We start from the raw sequence: 25,529 nt of genomic DNA on the forward strand, positions 1-25,529 counted from the left end.
TGTCATACAGAATGCACTCACGCGTAACGTGCACCCATGCTTTAGGGCTACCCATGTATAATGCACATCCTTACTTTTCCCTCAAAAACGTGGGCAAAAAAGTATGCATTATACATGGCAAAATATGGTAGTAAGTGTCCACAGACTTTAGGAAAAGACAGCTTAGCTATGGAAACAAGGCTTAGCTGGAATATGTTGGGCTCCCAACCTCCTCACAGTACTTCGCCTTTCCTATCCCAGTCTGTGAAATGGGCACAATCTCCCCCAAGTGCAAAGATGAGAAGGGACAAGAAAACCGGGCTCCTGGCCCCACAGCTGGCACACACCTCCTCTGAGGGGTGGTAGCTAACACCACTTCCTCATAAGGCTGCGGGTAAACCTGGAGAGGACATATAGGGTGCCCAGCAGTTCCTTATCCTGGGGGTCCTATGGTGGGCGGTTTGAGGCAGCTCAGGCACAGAGTGAACCCCATGGGACAGTCCCACTTACAGTTTGATCAAGTCCGCCGACAGTGGCCGTGCCTGGAATGCCTTCCTTCTGACCTCCGGCTTGGCCTCGGAACTCTCAGTGGCCCAGCCCTTGATCCGTTCCTGGACGCTCACCCCCGCTTTCTGCAGCTCTGGAGCAGCCAATGGGGACTCAGGGGTGGCCAGTTGGGGATCAGACCCCACTGCCACGGCCACAGCACTCTCCTCCCCAAAGAGGCTGAGGCGCTTCTTGATGCTGCCCCTGGAGGCCCACTCTCCCCTGGTCTGGATTTCCCCATCAGATGCTCTGCTCCTGACCTCAGCCATTTCCTGGCCTTTCCCAGGCCTGGGCGAAGGAGACTCGGGAGCCCTCTGTGGCTCCCTGTTCAGGGTGGCTCTCTCCTCCCCCAGCCTCTGGTCCTCAGTGGAGCTGACCCTGGCCTAGCCCCGCACAGTCCGCTCCGCCTGCTTAGAAAGCACCTTGTCCCTCCGTTCTTGGAGCTTCTTGGCCACCTCCAGGAAGTCTGCATCGGGGTCACAAAGGGGGGCCTCTGCTTTGCCCAAACATGCGCCCTCCTCTTTGGGCTGAGGGTTGGACCGCTCAGGCCCCTGCTGCTGGCTGGGGGGACCTGCCGTGGCCTCCTTGGCCACCTTCTTCAGCAAGGCCTCTCTGCTCTCAAACCAGGCCGTGAGGTCCACAGACAGGGGCCTGGGCCTCCTCATCCACATCTTCTCAGGAGGCGTGGGGGGAGCTTTCCCTGCCGCAGCCGCTCCGCCTGGGCCCGGTTTCTGGGGCTGAACAGTCTCCACGAAAAAGGCTGGCACCGGCCTCCTCTTAGGGCGAGGAGGCCTGGGCTCCACGGCGGGGCCACCTGTGTCCTCCACTCTGCCGGCCTTTGCAGGAGGCTCCTCTGGGCCTGCCTCCTCTCGGGTGGAGGTCGGCATTGTGTCCTGGGACAGGGAGGCTGGGCGGGGAAGGGTTCCCCCTGGCTTTCGGGCGGGCAGGGAGAGCTTGGCAGACACCTCAGGCCATGAGCCTGAGGGGGGCACCTGAGACACACCTGCACTGGCCTCCTGAGCCCCCTCCCTGGCCCGCTTGCCCAGCGTGGGGCCGGCTTTGGTGGTTTCAAAGATGATCGCGGTTGCAGTGCCAGGGCTGGGCCTCAGGGAGGAGGCCTTGTGGAACAGGGATGAGCTTCTCCGAAGGCCCTCGTCACCCCCCACCTCTTGCCCCACCAGGCTGGGCACCCCCTCGCCCAGGGCCTTTGCCACAGCGTCCTGGGGCGACCCGCAGGAAGGAGTTGGCTTGGACGGGCAGGGCTGCAAGGATGCCATGGGGGTCTTTGCATCCAGGGCCTTCTCCTTGAAGAAGGGCTTGGGGGAGAGCCTGGGCAGGGGGAGTAAGCGTGCGGGGCTCCGCAGGGGGCTTTTTCCTTCCAAGAGCCACGCCGAGGGGGCTCCAGGGGCATCCCCGGCCTGGCAGAAGTAGGTCCGTGTCAGGGTCTCCTCCTTGGTGATCTCACCAAGGCCTGGCACTCCTGTCAGGGTCGTTATGGAGCCGACTTCTACCCGCGTCGCCATGGCTATGGTTGTGGGTCCATGGGGACACAACACGCAGAAGTCACTGCTGACGCAAAATGAAACAGAGTCCACTTAAAATGCAGTCCGCGTCTGACCTGAGCTCCCAGTTCTGGACAACAGCTCCCTGCTGACCTCACCGGGCAAGCCTGGGCCAGCCTCTCCACCTCTCTGGACTGGGGGCAAGGGGATTGGACTGAGTGGCTGCTTTTGAAGTTCCTTCCAGATTAAAGGGTGGGGCAAGGCACCAACATTCTCTAGGACTTGCCCAACTCAGCTAATCTCAAGGCAGGCTCTTGGGGTAAAAAAATGACTCTCTGCTGTACAGATAAGGAAATCAGCTCAGAGAGGCCAAGTGACCGGCCTGAAGTCACTCAGAAAAGCATCGAAGTCAGGCTTCGGACCCAGCTGGACTCCATACCCACACTGCACGCTCCAGCACAAGCCCCAGAGACAGCACCCCGGGGGTCCCTCACTCCCGGCACCAAACTCCTTTCCCACCACAGAGCCTGCCTCCAGGCATCAGGTGTCCCAGCTGATCCTCGTCCCCATCCTGGGCTGCGTGCCAGCACACAGGAGGTAAGTGACCATCCCAGCTCACACAGTCCCCTGAAGCTAGAGTCCCTGAGGTCACAGAGTAGGTGAACGGCACTAAACCCAGGCCTCAGCCACCAACCAGACCTGTCCTCCCCTCTGGGCCCTTCCAGATGCCTTAAAAAAAAAAAGTCATCTTGATTTTTCACTCACCTACGTTGTTATTTGCCTTTGGGTTCTTTTCTGGGGAATGCCCGTTGCATGCTGGCTACCTTCGCTGTCTCAGTGAGAGCGACAGCTAATGGTGAGGGCATACTAGGAATGAGGCCTCCAGGCTGGCCAAGGGCATCCCATGTCCAATACATCACACCACCCTCCCAACCCCAGGAGTGGGGACACGGTGACTGTCAGACCTCATTCTGTGGCTCGGGCGTAGCCCCTTGTCCACCCAGCTATGTATGACCTGCTTTCTCAAGTCAGGGGCCCTCCTGCCTCATTAACCCCCCAACAAGCCCACGAGGCAGGTAGTACCTGAAGCTCCATTACAGAGAAGGGAAAGGGCTCAGAGAGGGCACCCACGTGCCTGCATCACACAGCTGGAACTTGACCTCAAGTCTTCAACCCCTTCTGCCCTGCCTTTTTGGAAGCTGTGTTTTATTCCTTTTCTGGTCTTAAAAAGTACCAGACAAGTCACTATTCTTGATTCCTGCCCATTCCTACCCCAGCCGCCGGGTCCCCACCTTCATAACACTGTTCCCCTTCCCCCCAAAACTGCCCCCAGCCTGCCCCCTCCAGGTGGACTAGCAGTAGAAGGTGTTTCAGCTCAGCGCAAGCCTCCCGCTCCGCTTCCTGGGGCCCCGCATTGCTGCCCTCCGGCTCTGACTCACGCAGCAGCTTGCTGGAAAGAAAGGCAGACAGATTTTGATATTTTCTCTTCCTTACACGCTCGATGGCGCTAACAGATCCCTTCTCCTTAAACCGGGGAACACTGTCTAGACGTGTCGGAAGCAGAGGAGAGGGGCAGATATGGAGAACCGGCGAATCTGAGAGAGGGAGAACTCTACCCACCCTGACACCGGGGCCCCTGCCCCACATTGGGCTGTTCACCTTTAGAGTCGGCCCCTGTGACCTCTGGAGACATACGTAGCCCGGACGTGACACATGGGACAATAACAGGGCTCAAAGGACGGAGAGAAAACTCCTTGGCAGAACCCACAGGCGGCCCCCACCGCCAGAACACTGCAACCCCACTCACCCGAGCTGGCAGGCCCTGGCTGGGGATGCGTGACTGCCAGAGGAAGCCGACAGTGTCACATCTCATCTCGAACGGGGCTGTCCCCACACTCCCATGGCAGCAGCCGGAGGGGGAGGGAAGCTCGTCCCTGCAGGCTCAGTTTCGGCAGGTCTGGGGAGACACGGGATGGCAGCCTCAGTCCCGCATCCCAGCAATATGTGCGCGGATGGTGCCAAGGCGCCGGAGCTCCAATGGCGTCCACTGGCATCTCCTGCAGCCTGGCCAACTCACGCTCCTTTCGGCTTTCCAGCATTGCAGGCTGACAGACACAGGTGCACGGAGGTGTGGGGCCACAGCAGGGGCTCTGTAAACATCTCCCCCGTTCCTATGCTTCATGTTTCCCGGGCACCTACTAGGTACACAGAGACAAACGAGAAATGCCCCCTGCATTTGGGGACCTCTCCGTCTCATGTGAGAAGCACACACACACAATCACAACACCGGGCAGTAAACACCGTGGCTCACAGAGGGGTGCGTGGGGGCCCAGGGCTAGGAGGGCGCACTGCCCAGAACTGGGAGTGGCGGTCCCAGAAGGCTCGCTCGGCTCAGAGGAGGTGACTCCTGAGCACTCAAGGAGCTGGCTTTCCTGCTCAGCGATGTTTCTACATGGCATCTCTTGGAGGCTCTCGGATGCCTCCCCAGGGCCTTTGCACACGCCGTGCCCGCTCTCTGAGATGCCTCTCTTGCTCAGACACAGGCCCACCCCTGAGTCACAGCTCAGACCACTGTCCCCCTCCAGCCTAGTGCAGTCTCCCTCTTCCCTGTCTGTGGAGCCCCACAGATACCCGGCAGGTCTTCTCACAGCTACGGTTACATTTAATAGTGCATGATGCTTCACACCCATCTTTCCCACTCCACGGAAGCCCCCAGAGGGCCCCCGAGTCCCGGTAGCCAGCACAGGGGCCTGGCCTGTAACAGCACCACGGATATAATTACTGAGCGAATGCACACATGAAAGAAGAAATATTTTCTTGGCCCCGCTCCCCACCCTTCTAAGATGCCGAATAAGTACAGATGTCAGGCGTCTCGGGACACACAACACTCTGGGACATCAGGTGAGTTTCTCGGGCTCTGGCACACCCCAGGATGGCCACCGGTCACATGCTATAGGATGTCAGGACCGGAGAGCTGTGCAGAGTCTGGCTGGACGCTCGGCTGCCACAGCAGGAGGCCCCACCAGTCTCGCTGGGCCATGGGGAGGAGCCCCAGGGTCTGGGACAGGCCACTGTCAGACGCCTGCAGTGACCAGGTTAACCCCACGCTGGCACCCCAGCTCATTCGCCCAGATGTGGAACGGCTGCTTCTCTGGACGGCTTTTTCTGGGAAGGGAGTCGCCACGAGCGACCACTGCCAACCCAGGGTCAGGGGTACCCAAATGTCACCCCACTCTGGGCTCCCCGAAGCCGTCCCAGTAGCCACACCGCAGGGAAGGGAAAGGGAAAGACGAGAGAAAACAGCCTCTTGGTCGGCACCCCTCACAACCAGAGAGGTGTCTCTGTTATCTGTAATCTGCTTAACACTTTCGGGCTTCCTCTTGAGTTCCCATTTAAAATGCCTGGTACGTAAATATGGTTGCACGAACAAATCCGTGAATTAATTAATACGGCAACAAACGAAGGGGGAAAAGTTTTTAAACCACCAGAATGAATGGCTAAATAATATTTTGAAGGCGTTCCCAAACCTAGAGAAATCCAGGATTCTCAGGTATTCACTTAACCTGTTGTAAAATACAAAGACACTTATTGAAGTAGATGCTTTAAACCCTACTTTCAATGCATCACATATGTTCTGCTTAATTTAAGAGATGGTAGTCTCTTCCAAAACATTTCGGAAGCCCACACAGCAGCAAGTGCTACGCATTCCTGGAGTGGGCCTCACTTGCTCTTTTTAAATTTTTTTTCATTGATTTTAGGGAGAGAGAGGAAGGGGGGTAGGGAGGGGTAGAGAGAGAGGGAGACAACAATTTATCGTTCCATTTATTGATGCATTCATTAGAATGCCTGTCTGTCTTTCTCTCACACGCATTCACATACTAGATTCTTGTGCCCTGACTGGGGATCGAACCTGCAACCTTGGTGTATCGGGATGATGCTCTAACCAACTGAGCTACCCAGCCAGGTCCTTGCTTGCTCTAATTAAAATTATTAGTGCTATGGCTAAAGCCAGGTAAACAAGAGCTCCCTGGAGAAAGTGGGGACACCGAATGTGAGCCACCTCCTTCTAATCATCATGGATGTCGCCCTGGGGGACAGAAGGGCAGCAAGGCTGCCCTGGGATGTCAGGAGGCTGCAGGAGTCCAGAAGACAGGCGTGTCAGTCCAACCTCAAGCACCTCGAGCAGGGGATGGCAAGGGGTACGTCTCTGCTTTTTGCTAAACCTGCCAGGTCCACAGGCTTGATTTTGCTGAATTGATTTGCAAAATTTAAAATTCCATTTCCTGCAATTTCATGCAGAGAATAAGTCCCATTTTTCCTGGGAACTGAGTCACCAAGACCAACAGTTGCTGAAATTAGGCACCATTCAAGAGCACTCATCTGTCCATCCTTCGGAACTTCCACCACACGTGGGTGCTGGGGGTGCAGCGCAGAGCTCAAGGTCTCCCGGGAAGTCCGAGAGAACCGCACAGGGCCAGAGAAGCGCTTCCGTTCAGAACCAAACAGCATGGCAGCTTTTCGCTCAGATTCAGAGCCATTGATTCATTCTAACAGCTGTTGCCAATTCTTCATGCTTACACCCTTAAATCCGATCTGGGAGCTCACCAGTCATTCACTCAGCCATCTCTGGGTGCCGTTTCCTGGGAATGCCACCATCTGCTGAGGGGTGCGAGCCAGTCCTGACACCTTCCGGCACCTTCCGGAATGCGACCTGGGCTCCCAAGCCTGCAAATCTGTGCGCTGCACTGGGCAAAGGGCCACGGGTGTGCCCGTGTCCTCCCAGAAGAGCCGGGCTGCAGGAAATGTGTGTGGCTGGTCCACCCACAGGTCCCAGATGGAAAGCGTCTCATGTCACTGGAATGCAGGCATCCTCTTCTCCATCTCCACGGCTGCATCCTTAGCTCATTCATTCATTCATCCCAAAATGCAATTACTGAGCACCCACTATGTACCAGGCTCTGGGCCAGGTGCTGGGGACAGGGCCTGTTCCTGTGGAGCTGGTGGTCAAGAAGAGGGGAACGGACAATGAACATAAACAAGCAAGATGTTTAAATGAGTAAGCATGCAGAATGTTAGACGAGGGACAATGAAGGAGAGAGTGGCAGGGAAAACTTCCCTGAGAAGGGACATTTAAAACCCACCTCCTAGCTGACATTCCTGTCTCTGCTGAGCCTCCTGCTATCTATTCTCCTAGCAGCAGCCAGAGTGATTCTCTGCTGTGCAAACACTACCACCTTGTTCCCCTGCGCAAAGCCCCGCCAACTTCTGGATACAGATCCCGGCAGGATCTGGCTCCTCTTCACTCCACCAGCTTCAGTCTAATGATCGACACTTCCCCATCCGTCTGTCTGTCTGTCTCTCACATGCACTCACATACTTACAATGAACCCCAGACAGGTCACAAGACATGCTGTGCTTTCCTTCACCTTCAAGCCTCTACACTGCCATTTGCTACTACTTGGCTGATGTCTAGCCATCCCTCAGTTCTCAGCTCCAAGCTGCCACCTCCTCCAAGAAGTCCTCCCTGATGCCCCACATGGGTTCAGGTGCCTCCTGGGTGCCCTGGTATCTTATTCCCAGTGCTTCTCTCTAGCCCAGCACTGATCGCATACCTGGTAACTGCCTCTGTTTCCTCCACTAGACCAGGGAGCCCCTGGCCAGGAGGCACCTGGGTATGGTTCCCAGTTGTATTCCCAGGATCTGACCACCATACCGGACGGACATAAAGCCAGTGTGCAAAAAAATACTTGAAGAGAGAGCTTCCCCGAGAGAAGAAAATGACAGTATCCGATGCAGGCGCGGGTGTGGAGAACTGAAATGCTCATCTGCTCCCAGGGCCAATGGGAGTTATAGGAGCAATTTGGCGATGTTCACTTTCCACTAATACTTTTTGAAACTCCATCGAGAGGCAGGCATCATACCAAGTGACTCCGTGCTCTTTCCGCCTTCTCCCGTTTAATACTCTCAACGACCTTGTGCTTCTCAAATTACTGCCGCGCTACAGATGAGAAAACGCGGTTCACAACACAAGCCAGGTCCCATGCTAGTGAAAGCAGAGCTAGGCTCCAGCACCCCGACTACAAGTCAGTTGTTTTTCCCCAGCAGACCCCACCCCCCAAAAAAAACCCCACACATCGCTTTTTGACTCAGCAATCCCACTTCTAAAACCTTATCCCACAGAAGGCATCTGAAGGCAGAGAGAGCCACATACCCAAAGGTACCTACTGCGGTGTTATTTGCCCAAGTGCAGAATAACACAGCCTGGACTTGGGGTGATAACCCTTATCTGTAAAAGCCCAGGACTCCTGAGATGTCACAGAAGTTGCAGTGTTGGCAGACAGACAGACCTCCAGTTCCCAGTCTGCCCAGAACGTCACAGGTGACACAAAATCCCATCACCACACACACATCCTGACTTCGGGGTCAGGAAAGATGGTCACTATGGCTGCCAGAGCAAAAACTTAACAGCGACCCACAGCCTGTGGAAGAGGTGACAGTGTCTCAGCTTTCACGTGTAAGTGGATTATCCTGCAGCCCTGGGAAGGAAGGGCTGGGAGGGGGCTCCATGCAATCCTGTGGAGAGCGCTTCGGATAACCCCATTGGGTGGGGGTGACAGACTGGATATCTGTCCTAGTCAAGGCTGTGACAATAGCTAAGGTTGTTTACGGTCAAGGTCTGGAAGAGCTGGTAAATTTTAAAATTTTAAATTTCATTTCCATTAATGGTGTTTGTGCAAATAGATGCTTTTTCAGCCCCCACCAGAGGTTTCCCTCTGCACTGTGTTCTCCGAGTCAGTTCAAACTGAAGAGCGTCTATGGCTTTCTCCCGCCCATTCTCAGAACTTTCGAAAGCTAAGAATCAAAAGTACTGTTATTTACTAAGCACTGTGCCAACGAGTGATTTATAAGGATTGCCCACTTAACAATTCCATGCAGAGGGTCCTGTTATGACCCCATCTTACAGATGAGGATACTGAAGCTGGAAGCATGCAGCGACATGACCCTGACCCCTGACCCTGACTTTGGGAGGTGGGAGTGATGCTGTTCCCCCATTCCCTCCCTGTCAGATTTCTTCCAGACTTCCCATGGGCTTAACTATACAACACATGCTTCTAGGATGTTTGCAGACAAAGGAAACTTCACTCTCAATAGGGTGGCTATCACAAAAAAAAAAAAAGAAAGAAAGAAAAATCCCAAAACAGAACACAGCAAGTGTTGGCGAGGATGTGGAGAAGTTGGAACCCTTGGGCACCACGGGTGGGAATGTAAGTGGTGTGGCCACTGTGGAAAACAGCATGGTGGTTCCTCAAAAAATTAAACACAGAATTACCAGGTGACACAGCAACCCCGCTCCTAGGTGCGGAGCCAAAGAACTGCAAGCAGGGACTCACTCGGAGACCTGCGCGCCACGTTCAAAGCTACAGCCGTCATGGTGGCCAACCGGCAGAAACCGCGCAAACGCCTACTGAGCGATGGACGAATGGGAGAACAAACGTGGTTCACCCACCCACACGACGGAACGCCATTCCGCCTTGAAAAGGCAGGCAAGTCTGACCTGTGCTTCACGGGTGAGCGCTGAAGACACCATGCTGACTGCAATCAGCCAGACACAAAAAGACCAATGCCGTTTGATTCCACTTACAGGAAGTACCTGGAGTAGCCAAGTTCAGAGACAGAAAGTAGAACAATGGTGGCCAGCGTCTGGGGGGTGGGACTCAGTGTGCGGTGGGGACGGAGTTTCAGTCGGAGATGATGGAAGGGGGAAGTAAAGGTTCTGGAGGGGGGAAGCAAAGGAGACCTGGCTCCTGATCACAGTGGGTGACACAATCTAGTGGGGGTAGAGGAAATTAAACACCATAAAATAGGGAGAGGGTGGTGCCTGGGTGGGGGTGGAAAGCAGGACTAAAAAAGCCCAAAGGAGAAGTAGTCAGGGATGCCCTCCTGGAGGAGGTGACATATCAGCTAAGACTGGCAGGGGTCAGCCATGCAAAGGAGGAGGTTGGTGCCACTATGGGAAACACATGTGCAAAGGCTCAAAGGTGTGGGAGAAATACAGTGTGAGCCCATTCACTCGCCCTCGCTGGGGCCAGGTAGGACTAACTTGGTGAAAAGTACAAGAGGTACAGCCTTCTACAAACCATGCTCCTTTCACCCGAGTCAGAGTCCCACTGAGAGCACAGAACCTGGTCCGAGCGCCAGAGCCGCACGGTTCGCGTCAAGGTGACCACGCATCCCTGTTCACCTGCGACAGGCCGCTCTCACTCTCGAAAGTGTCCAGATTTGGATGATAAATTATTCCACCATCCTCCTTTTTTTTTTGAATTGTGGCAGAAATCACATAACATAAAATTCATCTTTCCAACCACTTCTAAGCACACGACGCAGTGGCGTGTAGTAAAGTCACAGTACTGTGCGACCATCACCAGCACCCAGCTCCAAAACACTGTCGTCGCCCCAAAGGAAACCCGGTACCCAGGAGGCAGCCCTCCTCATCCCCTAACCTAACCCTCCCCAGCCTCCGGCAACCACTAATCTGCTTTCTGCCTCCGTGGATTTGCCCCTCTGGGCATTTAATAAAGACGGATTCACGCAGAATGTCTCTCACCCTAGTTCTGTCTCAGTTCCTCCACGAACCTGCAGTGGGAGCCTGCGTAAGCCCCTCCCATGCTCCAGGCCTCGCTCTCCCCACTGGTGAAAGAAGAGGTTGAACAAGGGGTCGCTTTCTGGATGCTGAGACACATGGTCTAAATCTCCTGGTCCCCCACGATTCCTTCTAGACAACTGGTGCTCAGTAAAGGATTAGGGGGGACTACACAAAATTCTTACGCCCCCGTTGACAGAAGAGCGAGGGCTAAGTGTCCTACTGAGTGTGCCCCATCTCTCTAAGAACTGCCTTAATTAGCACAGGCTTGGCTTCTGTGTAAGGACAAATTTACACTCACAAAAGGGTTCTGAGGTTCATTAAACGGGTTTGGGGAACTCTGGGTCCAAGAGTGGTAAACTCCTGTCCTTCCCGCAAGACTCTTCAGAGCCTTTAATGTGCTAACTGCATTTTAGACACTCCGGAGTACCGTCCAAACCGCTCCCGCCCTGCCCCCACCCTTGTGCACCACAACTGCCCGTCCAGAGGAAGAATGTTACAACTTATCTTTGCGCCTCTACTTGAACATCCGCCTTTTCAATTTTCCTGGGCCCGTTCCTTCCTGCTATTGGTGCTATTCCTGAACTGGCTAAAGAGCTCACTGAAACCATGAATCAAGTTGCATTTTTTGGATGGTTGGTTTGTTTGTTTGTACCTAGACCAGGGATGGGCAAACGGTAGTCCCCAGGCCACATCCAGCCCACTGCCTGTTTTTGTAAATAAAGTTTTATTGCAACACAGCCGTTTATTTATATATATGATCTATAGCTTCTTCCAAGGTATCAGGCCAGAGTTGAGGAGCTGGCACAGAAGCAGTTTAGCCCAGAAAGCCTAAAATAATTTGCTATCCAGCCTGTCACAAAAAGAGTTTGGGGACACCTGCTCTAGACTGTGGAAAACTTAGTCCCCTGAGAAACTGGACTCAGCCAGGGAGGTGGCAGTCCCCTCTTGAAAATATCCAAAGCTCCTACACTCTTCTGGCTGTGACCCACCCCGCCACCAGACCTATTCAGTCGCTCCACACGGTAACTACAGAAAATGTAAAAAAGCAGCTGAGCAAAAATGTTCTTCATAACCCCAAATCTAGCATTCTGATGTACATCAACATGTGCATTTCCAGTGTAAATGGGAACTTTTGGACAAAGGAAAAATGAATCAGACCATGCATGCTATTTAGGGACTTGCTTGTTTATGTTGTTTGATTTTAATATGTGTCACGACCGCCTTTCCCATCCACAGCTGCACAACCGACACGGCCGTTTCTAAAGCTTTCGCACATTCCGATACACGGAGAGCCCCTCATTGGCTAACCCGCCCCCAACCACTGGATCCTTAGGTTGTATCCAATCACGGACCATTCAACTCATCCAATGATCGCCCACATGCAATTACTTTCCTGGGAAAATTTTTACCGAGAAGTGGGCTGGCTAGTGAAAAGGGAGTAGAGAGCATTTTTAGAGCTTTGGATAGATGCAGAAAGGACCTTCACACCTAAGGGAAACGCACCCCTTGCTTACTTAATTCAAAGCTTCAGGGGTCAGGGTTCCCAGCCTTTCCCACAAGGCAAACCCAATGAAGATGTGTGAGGAGCCATAAACGGGGCTCCTGGCTGGCTACGACCTCTCTGGGAACTTCACTGGCACTGGTTTATGATGCAGTCATCGCAAACTTGACTGTAAGGTTTGCCAGGGCGATTAGAACAGCTCACAGAGAGAGGATGGAGTCCAGAGGCCACATCCGGCCTGGCCTGGACCAGAGGGCAGGAAGGAAGACCGGGCCCCGGGATGGAGGGTCACAGCAGTGGAAACTCAACCTCAAAGCTCAATTCAGCACCCCTCACAGCACAATGCTGGACTCATAAAAACTGATCACACACGCTCCCTCTTCAGGGAGGCCGAGGAGTGCCTATTGCGTTTCAGGGGGGAAAAAAAAATCATTCCCTCCAAGTACAAGTAGATTTCTGAAGGAATGCACTTATTTTGGCCTAAGAGCTGCATTACATGAAAAGCTCAAATCCTGGGAAGGTCTGATCATGACACTCCCCAGCTTTAACACAAATGGCTCCCACCGCCCATTGCTCTGGGCAAGGTCAAGGCCCCACAAAGCAAGGAACCTGGTCTATACTGCAGATCCTGCCTACACTCCCAGATTCCTGAATGGGTCCCATGACTTGGTGTCTCTTCCACTCAAAAGCCCTTTTACCCACAGCACAATGTCCATTTGCCCAAAGCCCACCCAGTCTTTCAGAGCACTTTTAAGGGACACCTCTTCCAGGAAGTCTATTCTGATTTCCCAGCCAAAGGGACTTCCAACCTTCCTTGGCAAGTGACCTGATTCTATCACCTTGTATCAGAGATAAGCCTGGGGTTCTCCCCCTTGCAAGGTTTACAGCTCCCTTCCCCAGCCAGCCCAGCGCCTAGACCCCTTCATTCAGGGTTCCCTTTGCTAGAACCTACTCAATGCCTGGCACATGGAAGGAAAACAGGATGGTGCTGGGTTCTCCAGAGGTGGAAGGCAGCACCTGGGGGACACGAGATGGTTTTAGAGAGCACTGAGGATGCTCTGATGCCCAGGCACAGCGTTATACTTCTGTGAATGACATTCTGAGAAAGCTCCTTCCTGCCTGATTCCCGTGGGAGCCTTCTCGTGAAGTCCAAGAGTCGGTCTCTGCTCAGGACCACATTAGCACCCACATCTCCGTCACCTGCTACTGCCCAGACTGGGGAAAGAGCAAGCAATCCCAAGCTCAGACCATCTGTTGCAGCAGATTTTAAAACATAATTTTATTTTCATTGCATTTAATGTTACTGTGATTTTGTATTTAAGGCAAGTGACACTGGCTTTCTACTTACAATAGAGATTTTCATAAAGGTTGTTTTAAAATTTTATTTAACTCCTGAAAAAGTGAAAAGTTTAAAAATAAAATAATGGGACAGGGTTTGGGAAATCACCAGCAAAGTGGAGTCAAACATTGCAGATGCACGTTCTCCAGCAGCTCCCCTTCTTAAAGCTAACAAGCCAGAGACAAGCTTCCTTAGCCTCCTTTGCAGCTATGTGGTCCAGTGCTGACCAAAGAAACATAAAGAAAAATAGCTAGAAGACTTCTAGGGAGGCTTTTGCTAGCTGGTAAAACTAGCAGATGCAACTTGTAGTGTTCCCTCTCCTTCTTCCTACCTGGAACAAAGATGTGATGCCTGGAGCCAAGGCAACCATTTTGGGACCATGAGGTAACAAGGGCTATTTTAAGGGTAGTGGCATGGAAAAGATATTTGATGACATAGCTGAGCCACTGTGCTAACTCTGAACCACTCTCCAGCTCTCTGATGAAGGAATTTGGGAGAGAGTGATTTAGGGGAGTGGCCCTCACCTATGCTCAAAGTGTACCCATTTCACAGCCAGGAAGAGGGAAAGGAAGCACAACTGGCTAAGTGGGTACTGTTCACAAGGCTGCCTGAGATCCACTACCAGCCTGTCATCTAGACAAGCCTTGATGAAAATGGGGGATGGGATGGGGGGGGAAGTGCCAAAGAATGTAAACACCAAACAGCATTGCCCAACCAGGGTACACGAAAAACCTAGAGAGTGGTCGAGACTGAACCCATGTCCCAGTCTCCGGTCCATCCCTGGCCGATGCACAGCACCCACCCCACCCCTACCAGCCATTCCCGTTTGCACACTGTCCATGGCAATGAACCTGCAGCGGCGCTGACATGTCCTCTCCTGGTTTTCCCAGGAGAATAACTGTGCCTCCCACGCCCTTCAGGCAACCAGTTCCTCCTGGACCAGCTTCCAGCGCCCCGTAAACCTGTCAGGGCCTGGCGCGGCCAGCCTCAGGGCACAATAGACAGGCCCCACTCCTGGCACAGAACCCGGGCCTCGGCTGAAGGTGTATTCCTGGCCCCACCACCAGAAAGAGACCCCAGCGAGCTGTTCCAAGTTTATTCAATTGCTTTGTCCTCCAACCTAGTAAGTGCTGGGCCCTGGGAAAGCCTGGCAATAATAATTACCACCATCAAATCACTAACTGAGCAATGATTTTGTGCTAAACAGCACATTAAATGGATTTCCCCATTTAATCCATCCTCTGAGGTGGGTTGTAGGATTAGACCCACTTGATGGATGGAGATAAGGCCTGGGGAGGGTCAGTAATTTGCCCAAGGGGTAGAGCCAGGACTTGAACTCAGGTGGCCACCCGATCCTTCCCGCACTATTAATCCCGGCAGCATCAACAGTTGCTGTGTTATTACTTGCTGCCCGTGGGCTGGGCACTGTGCCAAGGGCTCTACATTTAATTACTTTAATTAAATCAATTTAATTTAATTCATTGAGATTAATTTCTTTTCAAGAAATTAAAAATTTATTTTAATCCGTTCAACAAATGACCTTCTGAGGTTGATAATATTATTATCCCCATTTTAGGGGCAGGTAAACTGAGGTTTCAAAAGGCAAAGATGAGGCCAATCACTTAGTCAGTTAGCTGACCCGGGATTCCACTTAAGCTGTCCCCAGAGTGCTGGGGCTCTGCCATCTCGTCATTCACCCCACCCACCTGGCATAGGGACGGCCCAGCCCTGCTCTGCGCAAATTTCCAGGCAAGTTTTGGGGTAGAGCCTGCTTGTTGCTACAGCACAGTCTGGGGAAGCAGACCTGGCCGCAGACAGTAACCGCAGCAGTGAGGTGACACTGAGACCCCCAGGAGAAACAGCTTGCTGTAGGCAGAATAATGCCCCCCAAAGAGGCCTAGGTCCTCACCCCCAAAACCTGGAATCTGTTACCCTACCAACAAAAGGCCTTTATAGGTGTGAGTGAGGGAAGGCTCTGAGAGAAGACTATCCTGGATTATCCTCGGGGCCCAATGTCACCAAAGGGTGCTTACAAGAGGGTCAGAGAGAGAAAACGAGATGAGGCTGCAGAGACCAGAGTGACGTGGGCCACAGCCCAGGGATGCGGCAGCTTCCAGAAGCTGGAGAGGGCTGGGAAGTGGGTTCTCCCCTGGTGCCCTCAGGCGGAACACACCCCTGACACCCACATCAGACTTCTGACCTCCAGAACTATAAGGGAAGAAACCTGTGTCGTTGACGTACTAAACTGTGGTGATTCGTTACAGCAGCAATAGGAAAATCATACAGAGCTCAACCTGGATGGGGAGGGAGGAAGGGGAGGGCTTCCTGGAGGAGGCAGCATGGCACTGAATGGCTGCCTGACTAACCTCACAGTTCAGGCCTCCATGGAGTTCTTTGGGTGGGTCCCCCCCGGGCCACCAGAGGCCTTCACCACCCATTCCCTCTTGGTTAGGCCTCTCACAGCATCAAATCCTGAGATACCTACTGGCCTTGCATTTTCCATGTAGTTACCAAAATTTAAATGTCAACTAATTAAAATTAAGTAACAATTTAAATCAGAGCCTCAGTCCTACTAGCCCCATTTTAAGGAATCAACAGGCTCGTTAGGCTAGATAACTTACTTGACAGCACAGAAAGTTCTTCCAGACAACACGGTACCATCCCGATACACAGATGTATAAACTGAGGCACAGAGAGACAAAGTCACACGGGCAGTAAGGGGCAAGTGCCACTCGATCTCCCGATCTCCTAACCTCATTCTCAGCTTTCCCAACACAGGGTGCATCAGCTGGCCGCAGGGCTGGCTGCCACGCCCCCAGGCCCAACCTGATTTAACGAAACCACAGATTACTCACCCGTTACAAGGAGTCTTGACCTGTAGCATCTCGGAGAACAATTTATTTTGACCTCTCTGCCCCTCTGCCTTAAACACAGGCGGGTAGAGGAGAGGCTTTGGGTAATGAAAGGCTCTGCATAATGGAGGCCCCCGAAACGAAGCCACTCATTCAGGGCGCAGAGCACTGTGGTTCAGACGGAGGGGTGCCACCTGTCCGGGGGTCAGCCCTTGCCCCTCCGCCCCCAAGTCCGTGGTCATTATCAGCTAGAACACAGGACACTGACAAAATCTCTGCCTACAGGGCCAGAATGTGCAATGGGGCACCAGGGTTCAATTTCCGAGGCGACCTTCATCACTTATGAGGAATTCCCTTGGGATTCACTAAGTACTATATGAAGAGTACAGTCAAATTTTTACACTTTTAATTAACAGCAGTTAAAGAGTTTCAGGGGAAAAATACAGTTAAAAATAAGTTTTAAATTCCTTCTGGGGGGGCGGGGGAATGGGTGGGTGGGGGACAGAGATGGGAGGGAGACTTCTCACTGTCTACACTTTAGTAACTTTCCATTCTGAATCTTGTGAATGTGTTACCTAGTCACATAAATAAGAGTTAAAGTTTAAAGCACTTAGGTACAATGTGGACCATTAAGATCCCATTCCTCATTTTACACAGACGATGTGGATGGGTATATAAAGATGAATACATGGATACTTAGGGAAAGTATCAGAACAATATATAGGAAATGTCCAGAGAGGTTAACTCTTAGGAGGGGAAGCTGAGACTACAGGCGATTTTAATCTTTTTGCTTAGTTACAATTTAAAACTTTTTTACAATAATAATAACAAAGTATTTTCTTTTTTATTGCAGCAAAGTAGCTTCTATGTATTGAACGTGCATCCTGCCTTGTGTGAAACACTTCTCAGGCAAAACCTCCTTTCTCCCCGTAGCCTCTGAGGGCAGGGAACATTTTACTCCCATTCTCTGATGAGGAAACTGGAGCTCAGAGACACTGACATGACAAAGCCCACCCTCTCAACTCCTCTGCTGGGCTGCCTTCTGATAAAACGGATGTGTTTGTAATAAAGAAAAGCTTTTAAAATGCTAAGTGGAAGCACAAAGTGGAACAGACTGAATTTCCGCATAGAAACCACATGTCAGCGTGTCCAAGCCTTTCTGGAGGAGGGCGATGCAGGCGCCCCCAGAACTCAGCCCTACGTGGCCAAGGCTGCTTGCTGAGGGGGCCTGTGACTCCTGGCCCCTGTGTGGCAGGTCAGAGCCTGCAGGGCAGCCCTCCTCCAAACTCTGCCTGAGGGACCTGGCACAGCATTCCCCCAACTCTCCGAGGTGGGCGATTGGCACCGTCCTGCTTGTTATGTGTTACCACACCACCAGCACCTTGCCTTGCACGTCTCACCTCCACACTTGCCCAGCGGTGTTTCCTGGGGTCACACCACCCCCAAAGAACCACCCATGCTCCTGGGGGAGCCCGACTGAACGCGCCTGGGAGCTCAGCATCCCCGCCCCTGCCCGGTGGTCACCAGTGAGGGGAGCAGCCTCCCTCCCTCAGCTCCCACTGACAGCCAGATCTCCAAGCATTCCCCAGGTGTTGGGGGAAAACCTCCCAGTGGTTTTCTTCCTGGATCATTAAACCATGGCACCTCCATGACAAGTGCTGACCCCAGAAAAGAAATGACCCTGCCTGGGTTTCAGGGCCACACACTGGGAAAGGGGAGATCCCAGGCGCACCTGTGTCAGAGAGAAGAAGGTTTCCCAGCACAGAGGCGGGACACAAGCCAGGCAGAATTATGACTAGAACTTGGGGTTCCTGATTCATGATGGACTTTTTTTATGTAAGACATATGTACATACACAATGTGCACTATATATATTTAGTAAATATTTGATACATCTATATGTATTGTATACTTTATACAATTCATGTACCATAATGCTTACTACCATATATTTACAACATGTGCTTATTTGTATGACACACATGCAGCACATACGTGTCGACAGGAAATCAAGAGTGTTATTGCCCACGGGCTCCATGAGCTCGAGCTCTCCCAGATACAGGGCTCCTATGTTAGCTGCCAACACCACCGCACCCCAGGCACCATCTGAAAACGACCAGCGACCAGCAGCTAGCACCTGCCCAGCTCGGCAGAAAGGCCAGACCAGCCTGGCGAGTCTGTCCGGTCCGAGGACTCACGGGTTAGCATTTTTTAAGATAGAAAGTGCCCTAAGGATGCGGAGGGAGGAGACCCGCATCCAATCCTATTCAATCTGCCTCTCCCATCTCTCTCTACCCCTCCTCCCACTTCTCTGCAATCTCTCTCCGCCAGCCCCCTCTAGCTGGGAGGACTGCACCCACCTCCTTGCTGGCCTCCTCCACGGCTGGAGCCAGCAAGTGTGACCTTTCCAAAAGGCCAGTCGGAACACTACACAAAAACCCGTCAGTGAAGTAAAGCAGCAAAGCTTCTAGAAGAAAACATGGGATAAACTGATCTTAAATAAAATCAGGCAAAACTTGCCCTCATCAGAAGACAGCATTAAGAGAACGCAAAGGCAAGACATGGGCTGGGATACAACACTGCATACAAATTATGCAACATGTGGTACATATGGGTATTATATTTACAGATATAATTTGTAACACTCTATAAAAGTTTTATATGTGCACATGCATGTGTACATATGTACACAGAGAGAAAGGTCACCAAGGGCTCTCTGTTCAAAATATATAAGACCTTCTAAACCAGTAAGAAAAAGACCATCTCGCTGTTTTTTATTTGCTTGTTTTTTAACACCAAAAGACTTGAACAGGCACTTTGCGCACACTCGGAAACAAATCCCCAAATGCTCGATCCGCACGTGACCAGACGCTCACCTTCACTGGTCATCAGGAACACGCGGGCCCAGATACGGCCCCATGTCGGCTGTAGCGGCCAAAGTGACAGGCTCCAGCACGGGCCAGTGCTCACAGGGGTGCGGAACCGGTTTTCAATGGGCACAAACCCCTCATAAAGCTGCTTGCAGACCCTTCTGGAGCGGGCTGACCCCTAAGCCCTGACCCAGCAGTTCCTGAGCATGTAGCCGCCAGGCACGAGCGCTTGGGTGGCAACACACGCGTGCGCGAACGTGCAGGCAGAACGGCCAAAACCCGGGCCCCGAGTTTTGATCCACGCATCAGCAGTCAGCCAGGCACGCCGTGGCGCGTTCCCGTGGTGGAGTACGAAATAGTGGAAGAAAAACCAGACCACCGCGGCACACACAAGAGTGGCTAAGCATCCCGGGCACTAGGCGAGTCCTGCGAAACTCCTCTTCTGGGAAGCTCAGGAAATAGGCAAGGCTGTCTAGGGGGACAGGAGGTAGACTAGGTCAGTTTGGGGATCGCTGACCGGGAGACGTACAAGGAAGCTTTCTGGGGTCCTGGGAATGTTCTGTAGCCTGATATGGGCGGGTGGCTACATGCTCTGTACATATGCAAATGCGGGTGTTTACACTTAAGGTTTGTGTGCTTTCCTATATGCAAGTTACGCCTACAAAAACCTAAAATTTTTGATGGCCTCGAGGTGCCTATGAAACAAGGCCACACCCCTCACGGAGCCCCCCCCCCCCAACCCCCCCCCCCCCCCCCCCCCCCCCGCAGGATCTGCCCACCCCAGGGCCTCAGGCCAAACAGCCCCACCTCCTCCCTCCCGGCTCCACCCACCCTACACAGGAGCTCCGGTTTGCTTCCACCAGAAGGGGAGCCAAAGCTGTAGGAATTCCGCCCTTGGATGGGAAAGGCCTGCAGGAAATGGCCAGGCACCTTCTCTTGTTTTCTGAGAGTGCCCGCACCCCTGCGTGAGTGCAGAGAGGGCCCCACAGAGACGTCCTGTCCAATCATCGTGCTGGGAAATGCCACCTGAGCAGACTGGGGTCAGTTCCCCGTGAGTCATCGCAAGCCCCTCCCCTGAAGACAACTTACCCGGCCAGGGTACAGAAAACACTCTACAATCTCCTAACTCTGCATAAACACCACCTGCTCTTGGTTGTCCCAGGCCCTCATTTTGCCAGCATAATCACCAGGTATTAAGAGCTCAGGGCACGCTGTGTTTGGGGGACAACATGCAGGGGTGGCAGCCAGAATCCGCCGGTCCCTTGCCCTGTCCGTGTCCCTCTGCATGACCGTGCAGAGCATGGACTTCCAACGTCCAATCCCGTCTGGACCTCTACCAGCTGCGTGGCCTTAGGCAGGTCAGTGCCCCTCTCAGAGCCTTCATCTCTGGGGGTATACAGTCACGTGCTTCTGTGAGGACTAAAGATTACACGTATGAGCTGCTTAGCACAATGCCTGTGGTGGCCACATGCTTCGACTCTTGTCCTCACCCACAGTATCACTGTTAATCATTTAGAGAGCAGGGATGGGGCGGGAACCTGTGGAGTCAGACTGCTGGCCCACGTCTGCACATGTGCGGGAGAAAGCAATGGGACAGGAGGAGGGACAGGCTATGCCTGGTGTCCCGAAGAACACAAGGAACTAAAGAGGCCTGAAAGTGTATACAGCAGGCACTCAGTATGCAGGAGCTCTGCTTATTATAAAATTTCTCCTCAGAAAGTGAACGCAAGAAAATGACCTCTCTGGACTTAAGAGATCCTTTTATGCCCAAAGTAACAACGGTGTGCAGACAGCCCCAGATCTCAGGCCAAAGCAGGCACAGGTGACTCTCCCTGCTCACAGCCCCTGAGCTCTGGTCCAGCTGAGCCACAGTCGCCCTCTGCCTGCAGGAGGCAGCAGCACTCACCCCCTTGAGCCACCAGGGGCAGAGCCTGCCCCCATAGTGTCAGGTGCTGGCGGAGCCCTGCCCAAACCCTCCTGGCACAGGTGGACAACTTCCTCCTGCTCATGGGACAACTGAGAGGCGCGTTCCACAGCCCTACCCCCAGGCCCCCAAGGGACACCTGCCCATTGGCATCCCTAACGGTGCACCACCACCCAAATAAACCACTTGCCCTGGCACCCTTGACTCAGGCTCTGCTTCTTGGGGAGCCCAACCCAGGACACCCTTTTTCCTAGAATCACTGGCTCGGGAGAGGTGGACTTGCGCAGAACACCCGTTCTCCCCTCAGGTGTCCCAACACAGTGAAGAGGCACGCCTGGCTGTGAAGTGGGTCTGCCACACGTTGACCACCGAGTCAAGTGAGGTCCCAACGCTTGTGCTGGCGCCATTTTTTAAAGTTGCAGTTCATTCAAAAGATTTGTTGACTCAGTACATATCAGCCCCCCATTTTTAGTGATGGGGAGCTACTGATAGCCTCAAAAGTTGGGGTCTCTGTTTATACATGAACTCATGTCGCCAGCTCTTAAGAGTCAGGGGGTGGAAAAGACAGGGAATGGATAAGGCAACAGGCCAGAACAAAGATGGCAGCACGTGACAAGGCAGGTGAAGGGAACTGGTCTGTGATGTGAATCACAGTTGGGCCCCATGGATTGGGTGATCAAAGAAGGCTTCCTGGAGGAGGTGACATTTCAGCTTAATGACCTAAAGGATCAAAGGGAGCTAGCCTCAAGGAAAGGCCATGAGGTCTAGGGTTAAAAAAAGAAAGAAAGAAAGAAAAAGAGCTCAGGGAACGGATGGAATGGAGACTGCTGCCAGCCTGGCAGGAGGGGAGTACAGGGAAGCTGCAGGGACTGGGCCTGGAGAGAGGGCACGGACCAGACCGTATGAGGCTCCAAGGCCGCCTGTGAGAGTGCACCTGGGGCTCTCCCAGAACCACCTTCCTCTCCCTGTCGCCCTTGCATTCTGATCTGCTTTTCTGAGTGGGAGAGGGTGGAGTTACCACCCGCCTGCCAGAAGCCTCACTGAGTCCCCATGTCCCAGGGGAGGGCATCTCACATGTCAGCATCCTCCGTCCTGCGTGTCCAGGTGAGAATTGCTGGCTTCAAGGCAGGTACAGGGAGAGACAGAGGGAGGTGCTTTGAGATCAGCACCTGGCAAGTGGGCGTCTGAGTTGGAAGAGAGCCTTGGGCAGCGGTTCCTCGCACTCCAACTCAAATTCACCTCCTGCCTTTATGAGCTTGGGCAAGCTCCTCCCCTTCCTTAGCCTCCGTTTTCTCATCTGCAGAGGGGGTTAATAATCCTTTCTACTTTGGAAGGTGGCATATGGTCCGTGTAAAAGCGCTTGGCACCGTTTATTAATTGATTCCATGTTCACTGGCCTCCTGCTGTGCACCAGGCACTGGACCGGGAGCCAGGACGCAGCTGTGAATAAGACAGGGCCAACACTGGGTGTGGCAGGGTCAGCAATCACTAACACAAGGTTTCACGAGCACACAGTAGGTGTGCTCCCTCAGTCTGGGTCCCTGTCCCGCACTAAGGCCCAGAGCCTGGAGCTACAACGTGAACCCTGCAGATGAAGACTTTCGTCTCCTGGCACAGACCCAAGCATGGCACCCTGAAAGAGTCCAGCTCTTGCCCTGGCTGGTGTGGCTCAGTATGGATGCTGGCCTGCGAACCAAAAGGTCACCGGTTCGATTCCCAGTCAGGGCACATGCCTGGGCTGCGGGCCAGGTCCCCAGTTGGGGACATGCAGGGGGCAATTGGCAACCAATTGATGTTTCCCTCACACAACAATGTTTCTCTGTCTCCCTCTCCCTCTCTCTAAAAATAAAAAAAAAAAAGAATTAAAAAAAAAGAATCCAGCTCTTGCCCTGGATTCAGGGTGGCTCAGTTGGTTGGAGTGTTACCCCATGCACCAAAAAGTTGCGAGTTTGGTCCCTGGTCAGGACACATACTGAGTTGTGGGTTCAGTCCCTGATTGGGGTGATATAGGAGGCAACCGATCAACGTTTCTCTCTCATATCAGTGTTTCTCTCTCTCAAATAAATAAACACATTCTCAAGTGAGCATTAAAAAAAAAAAGAAAAGAATCCAGCTGTTCAGGGGTGACTCAGCTCTGGCAGGGTCCAAGTCCTGGCCCCTACCCTCACCCCTGCAGGTAACACCCCTAAACTCGGGAGACAGCCTCTGGGGAGATTAGCTGCGGGCACGGCCACTAATGCCAAGGGTGGTGTCCGCCAGCCCAGGCATGAATCACGTCCTGCCCGCTCTGTAGAGGACAGGGAGGGGTCCACCAGACCCACATCCAAAAACGCTGATGTGATGTCGCCATGCCCTCTGGGGATAGGCGGAGATGCGAGCGGATCAGTGGCCAGGGCAAACCCAGGTCCTGACCTCCCACACGGGCGGAAACAACCCCAAACACAAAGCCTCCAGCCCCTGCCGCCAGCTCTGAAATAAACTCTGGATGGAGCTGATCGCCTCCATTCTTCACCACTACCCTGTCATGACAGGTATCGTTATTCTTCCCACCGGAGAAAGGAGGAAACTGAGGCTGAAGGAGGTTAACTGCCTCATCCCAGGCCGCCTTGTCAAATGCCAGAGGCCAAAAGGCTGGCCCAGTCTGCTGGACTGGCAGGAGCCAGGAGACGGGCAACCCCAAAACCACACCAGGCGGGTCCCCAGGCCAGTCCTGCTGCAGGGCCGTGTGGTGGAGCCCACAAGGCGGCAGGTGCCAGGGGTGGGGCGGGGGGAGACGGGCTGTGGCTCTGGCTGGTGACTTCAGCTGCGTGTCCTGAGCCTCAGTGTCCCCAGCTGGATGAAAAGGACCTGGCACACTCACCAACGCCAGGCCATTCCCACTGGTGAGGAGGAAAGACCTGGCATCCTGGCAACCGCTGGAGCCGAGGCCAGCACACGCAAAGCTGCCCACCTGGCCGGGGACCATAGGGCCATGTGACTCCACCTCTTGAGGAAGGGCAAGGCCAGGGTGCAGGCCAGTACCTGCTGTGTCAGGCCTGTTGACACCTAGAGGTGGCCTGTTCACGCTGGGGCTGGGTTGGAGGAAGAATATTCTACAGCCCAATTCCAGTACCGCAATGCAGGGCAGCTGCTGGCGTGTGCACACGGCTGGCGAGTGTGTGCACATGTGTGGGTGGGTTTGCACACATATGCTCGGGTCCAGGGAACAGGCTCCCAGGTGACTGGGTGGGTACAAGATGTGTGTGTATATTTGGAGGCGCTGGTTTGGGGTGTTGGGGCACCTGGGGACAAGCTCAGGTGCAATGGTGAACAGTGTAAACATTTACAGGGCAGCTCTGCTGTGAAGGCGGGGAGCGGCGCCCAGCGGAGGGGCGGGGGGAGCCAGGATCTGTATGAATCCCACCCCTGGATGGGGAAGAGGCCTGCTGGGAACTGCCGATCACCTTTTCTTTTTCCTGAGTGATGTCGGTACCCATGTGTGTGTTAATGCGGCAACAGCACCCTGACCAGATGCCTCTTCCTCCAGGAAGTCTTTCCAGACTCCCCACCACCACCTCATCAGGCAGGCTGGTGGTTGTGACTTGGGGGAGGAAGGGAGGGGGCTGGCCAGGTAACTCTGAGGGACAGGGAGTGGGCAGGTGGTTGTGGGCAGCACAGGAGCGTGTCAGCAATGTGCAGCCCTGAGTCTGGGTGCTTGTTTGTGTGCACACAGGCGTGTGTGTGTGTGTACATGAGCTGGGGCAGGACGACAGTTAAGAGCTCAGACTCTGGAGCCATCCTGCCTGGGTTTCCGTCCTGCCTTAGCCACTTCGAGCCCGTGGGATTCCTTCAGAGCCTCAGTTTCCTCATCTGTAGAATGGGGGTAGCAGCAGCGCCCCTCAGGGGCTGGCCGTGAGGACTGAACGAGCGAACGCACGGAGACCATGAGCACAGGGCCTGCACGTAGCAACTGTTCGACAAAGAGCGGCTTTCTCAGCATCACGGTGGCAAAGGCATCCATGCATCTCATGGTACCTGCCATCACGGTGTGGGTCCACGTGTGTGCCATGTGCCCGTGGAGGAGCTGGGTGCAACGTTGTGTATCCCTGGGGGCCGTCTGTGTCTCCTCCTCAGGCTTTGGGGGCAAACATAAAAATTTATTTCCCACCCCATTACATAACGTATACACGCCTCACTCAACCAGTTAGAACATGGGAAACCGAGGCCCCATGTTTCTAACACAAGAATGAACATCTACAAGGCGTTAAACTTAACAGCCCCCAACACCTTCCAGACACCTGAAAATAGGCCCTGGGTTCCGGCAGCAAATGGCAGTTAGGTGACACCCCATCCTCAGGGAGCTCACAGTCTAGACTAAGGAGAGATGCGGCAC

At 53.5% G+C, this 25,529-nt stretch overlaps 1 protein-coding gene across 1 annotated transcript in view; it reads right to left on the reverse strand.

Annotated features, from left to right (window-relative positions):
- The window catches only part of LOC112310533 (uncharacterized protein KIAA1671), a 69,220-nt gene that overhangs the window by 22,311 nt on the left and 21,380 nt on the right, over positions 1-25,529 (reverse strand). Inside the window, exons 2-3 of the mRNA XM_071220320.1 lie at positions 3,835-3,984; positions 490-3,477 (exon numbers count right to left, since the gene is read on the reverse strand). Of these exons, the coding sequence (XP_071076421.1) occupies positions 909-2,048 (1,140 nt within the window). The 5' untranslated portion in view covers positions 2,049-3,477; positions 3,835-3,984 and the 3' untranslated portion in view covers positions 490-908. The remainder of the gene's footprint in view (positions 1-489; positions 3,478-3,834; positions 3,985-25,529) is intronic.

This window comes from Desmodus rotundus, chromosome X (genome assembly GCF_022682495.2).
Source record: "Desmodus rotundus isolate HL8 chromosome X, HLdesRot8A.1, whole genome shotgun sequence".
NCBI classification, from domain to species: Eukaryota; Metazoa; Chordata; class Mammalia; order Chiroptera; family Phyllostomidae; genus Desmodus; species Desmodus rotundus.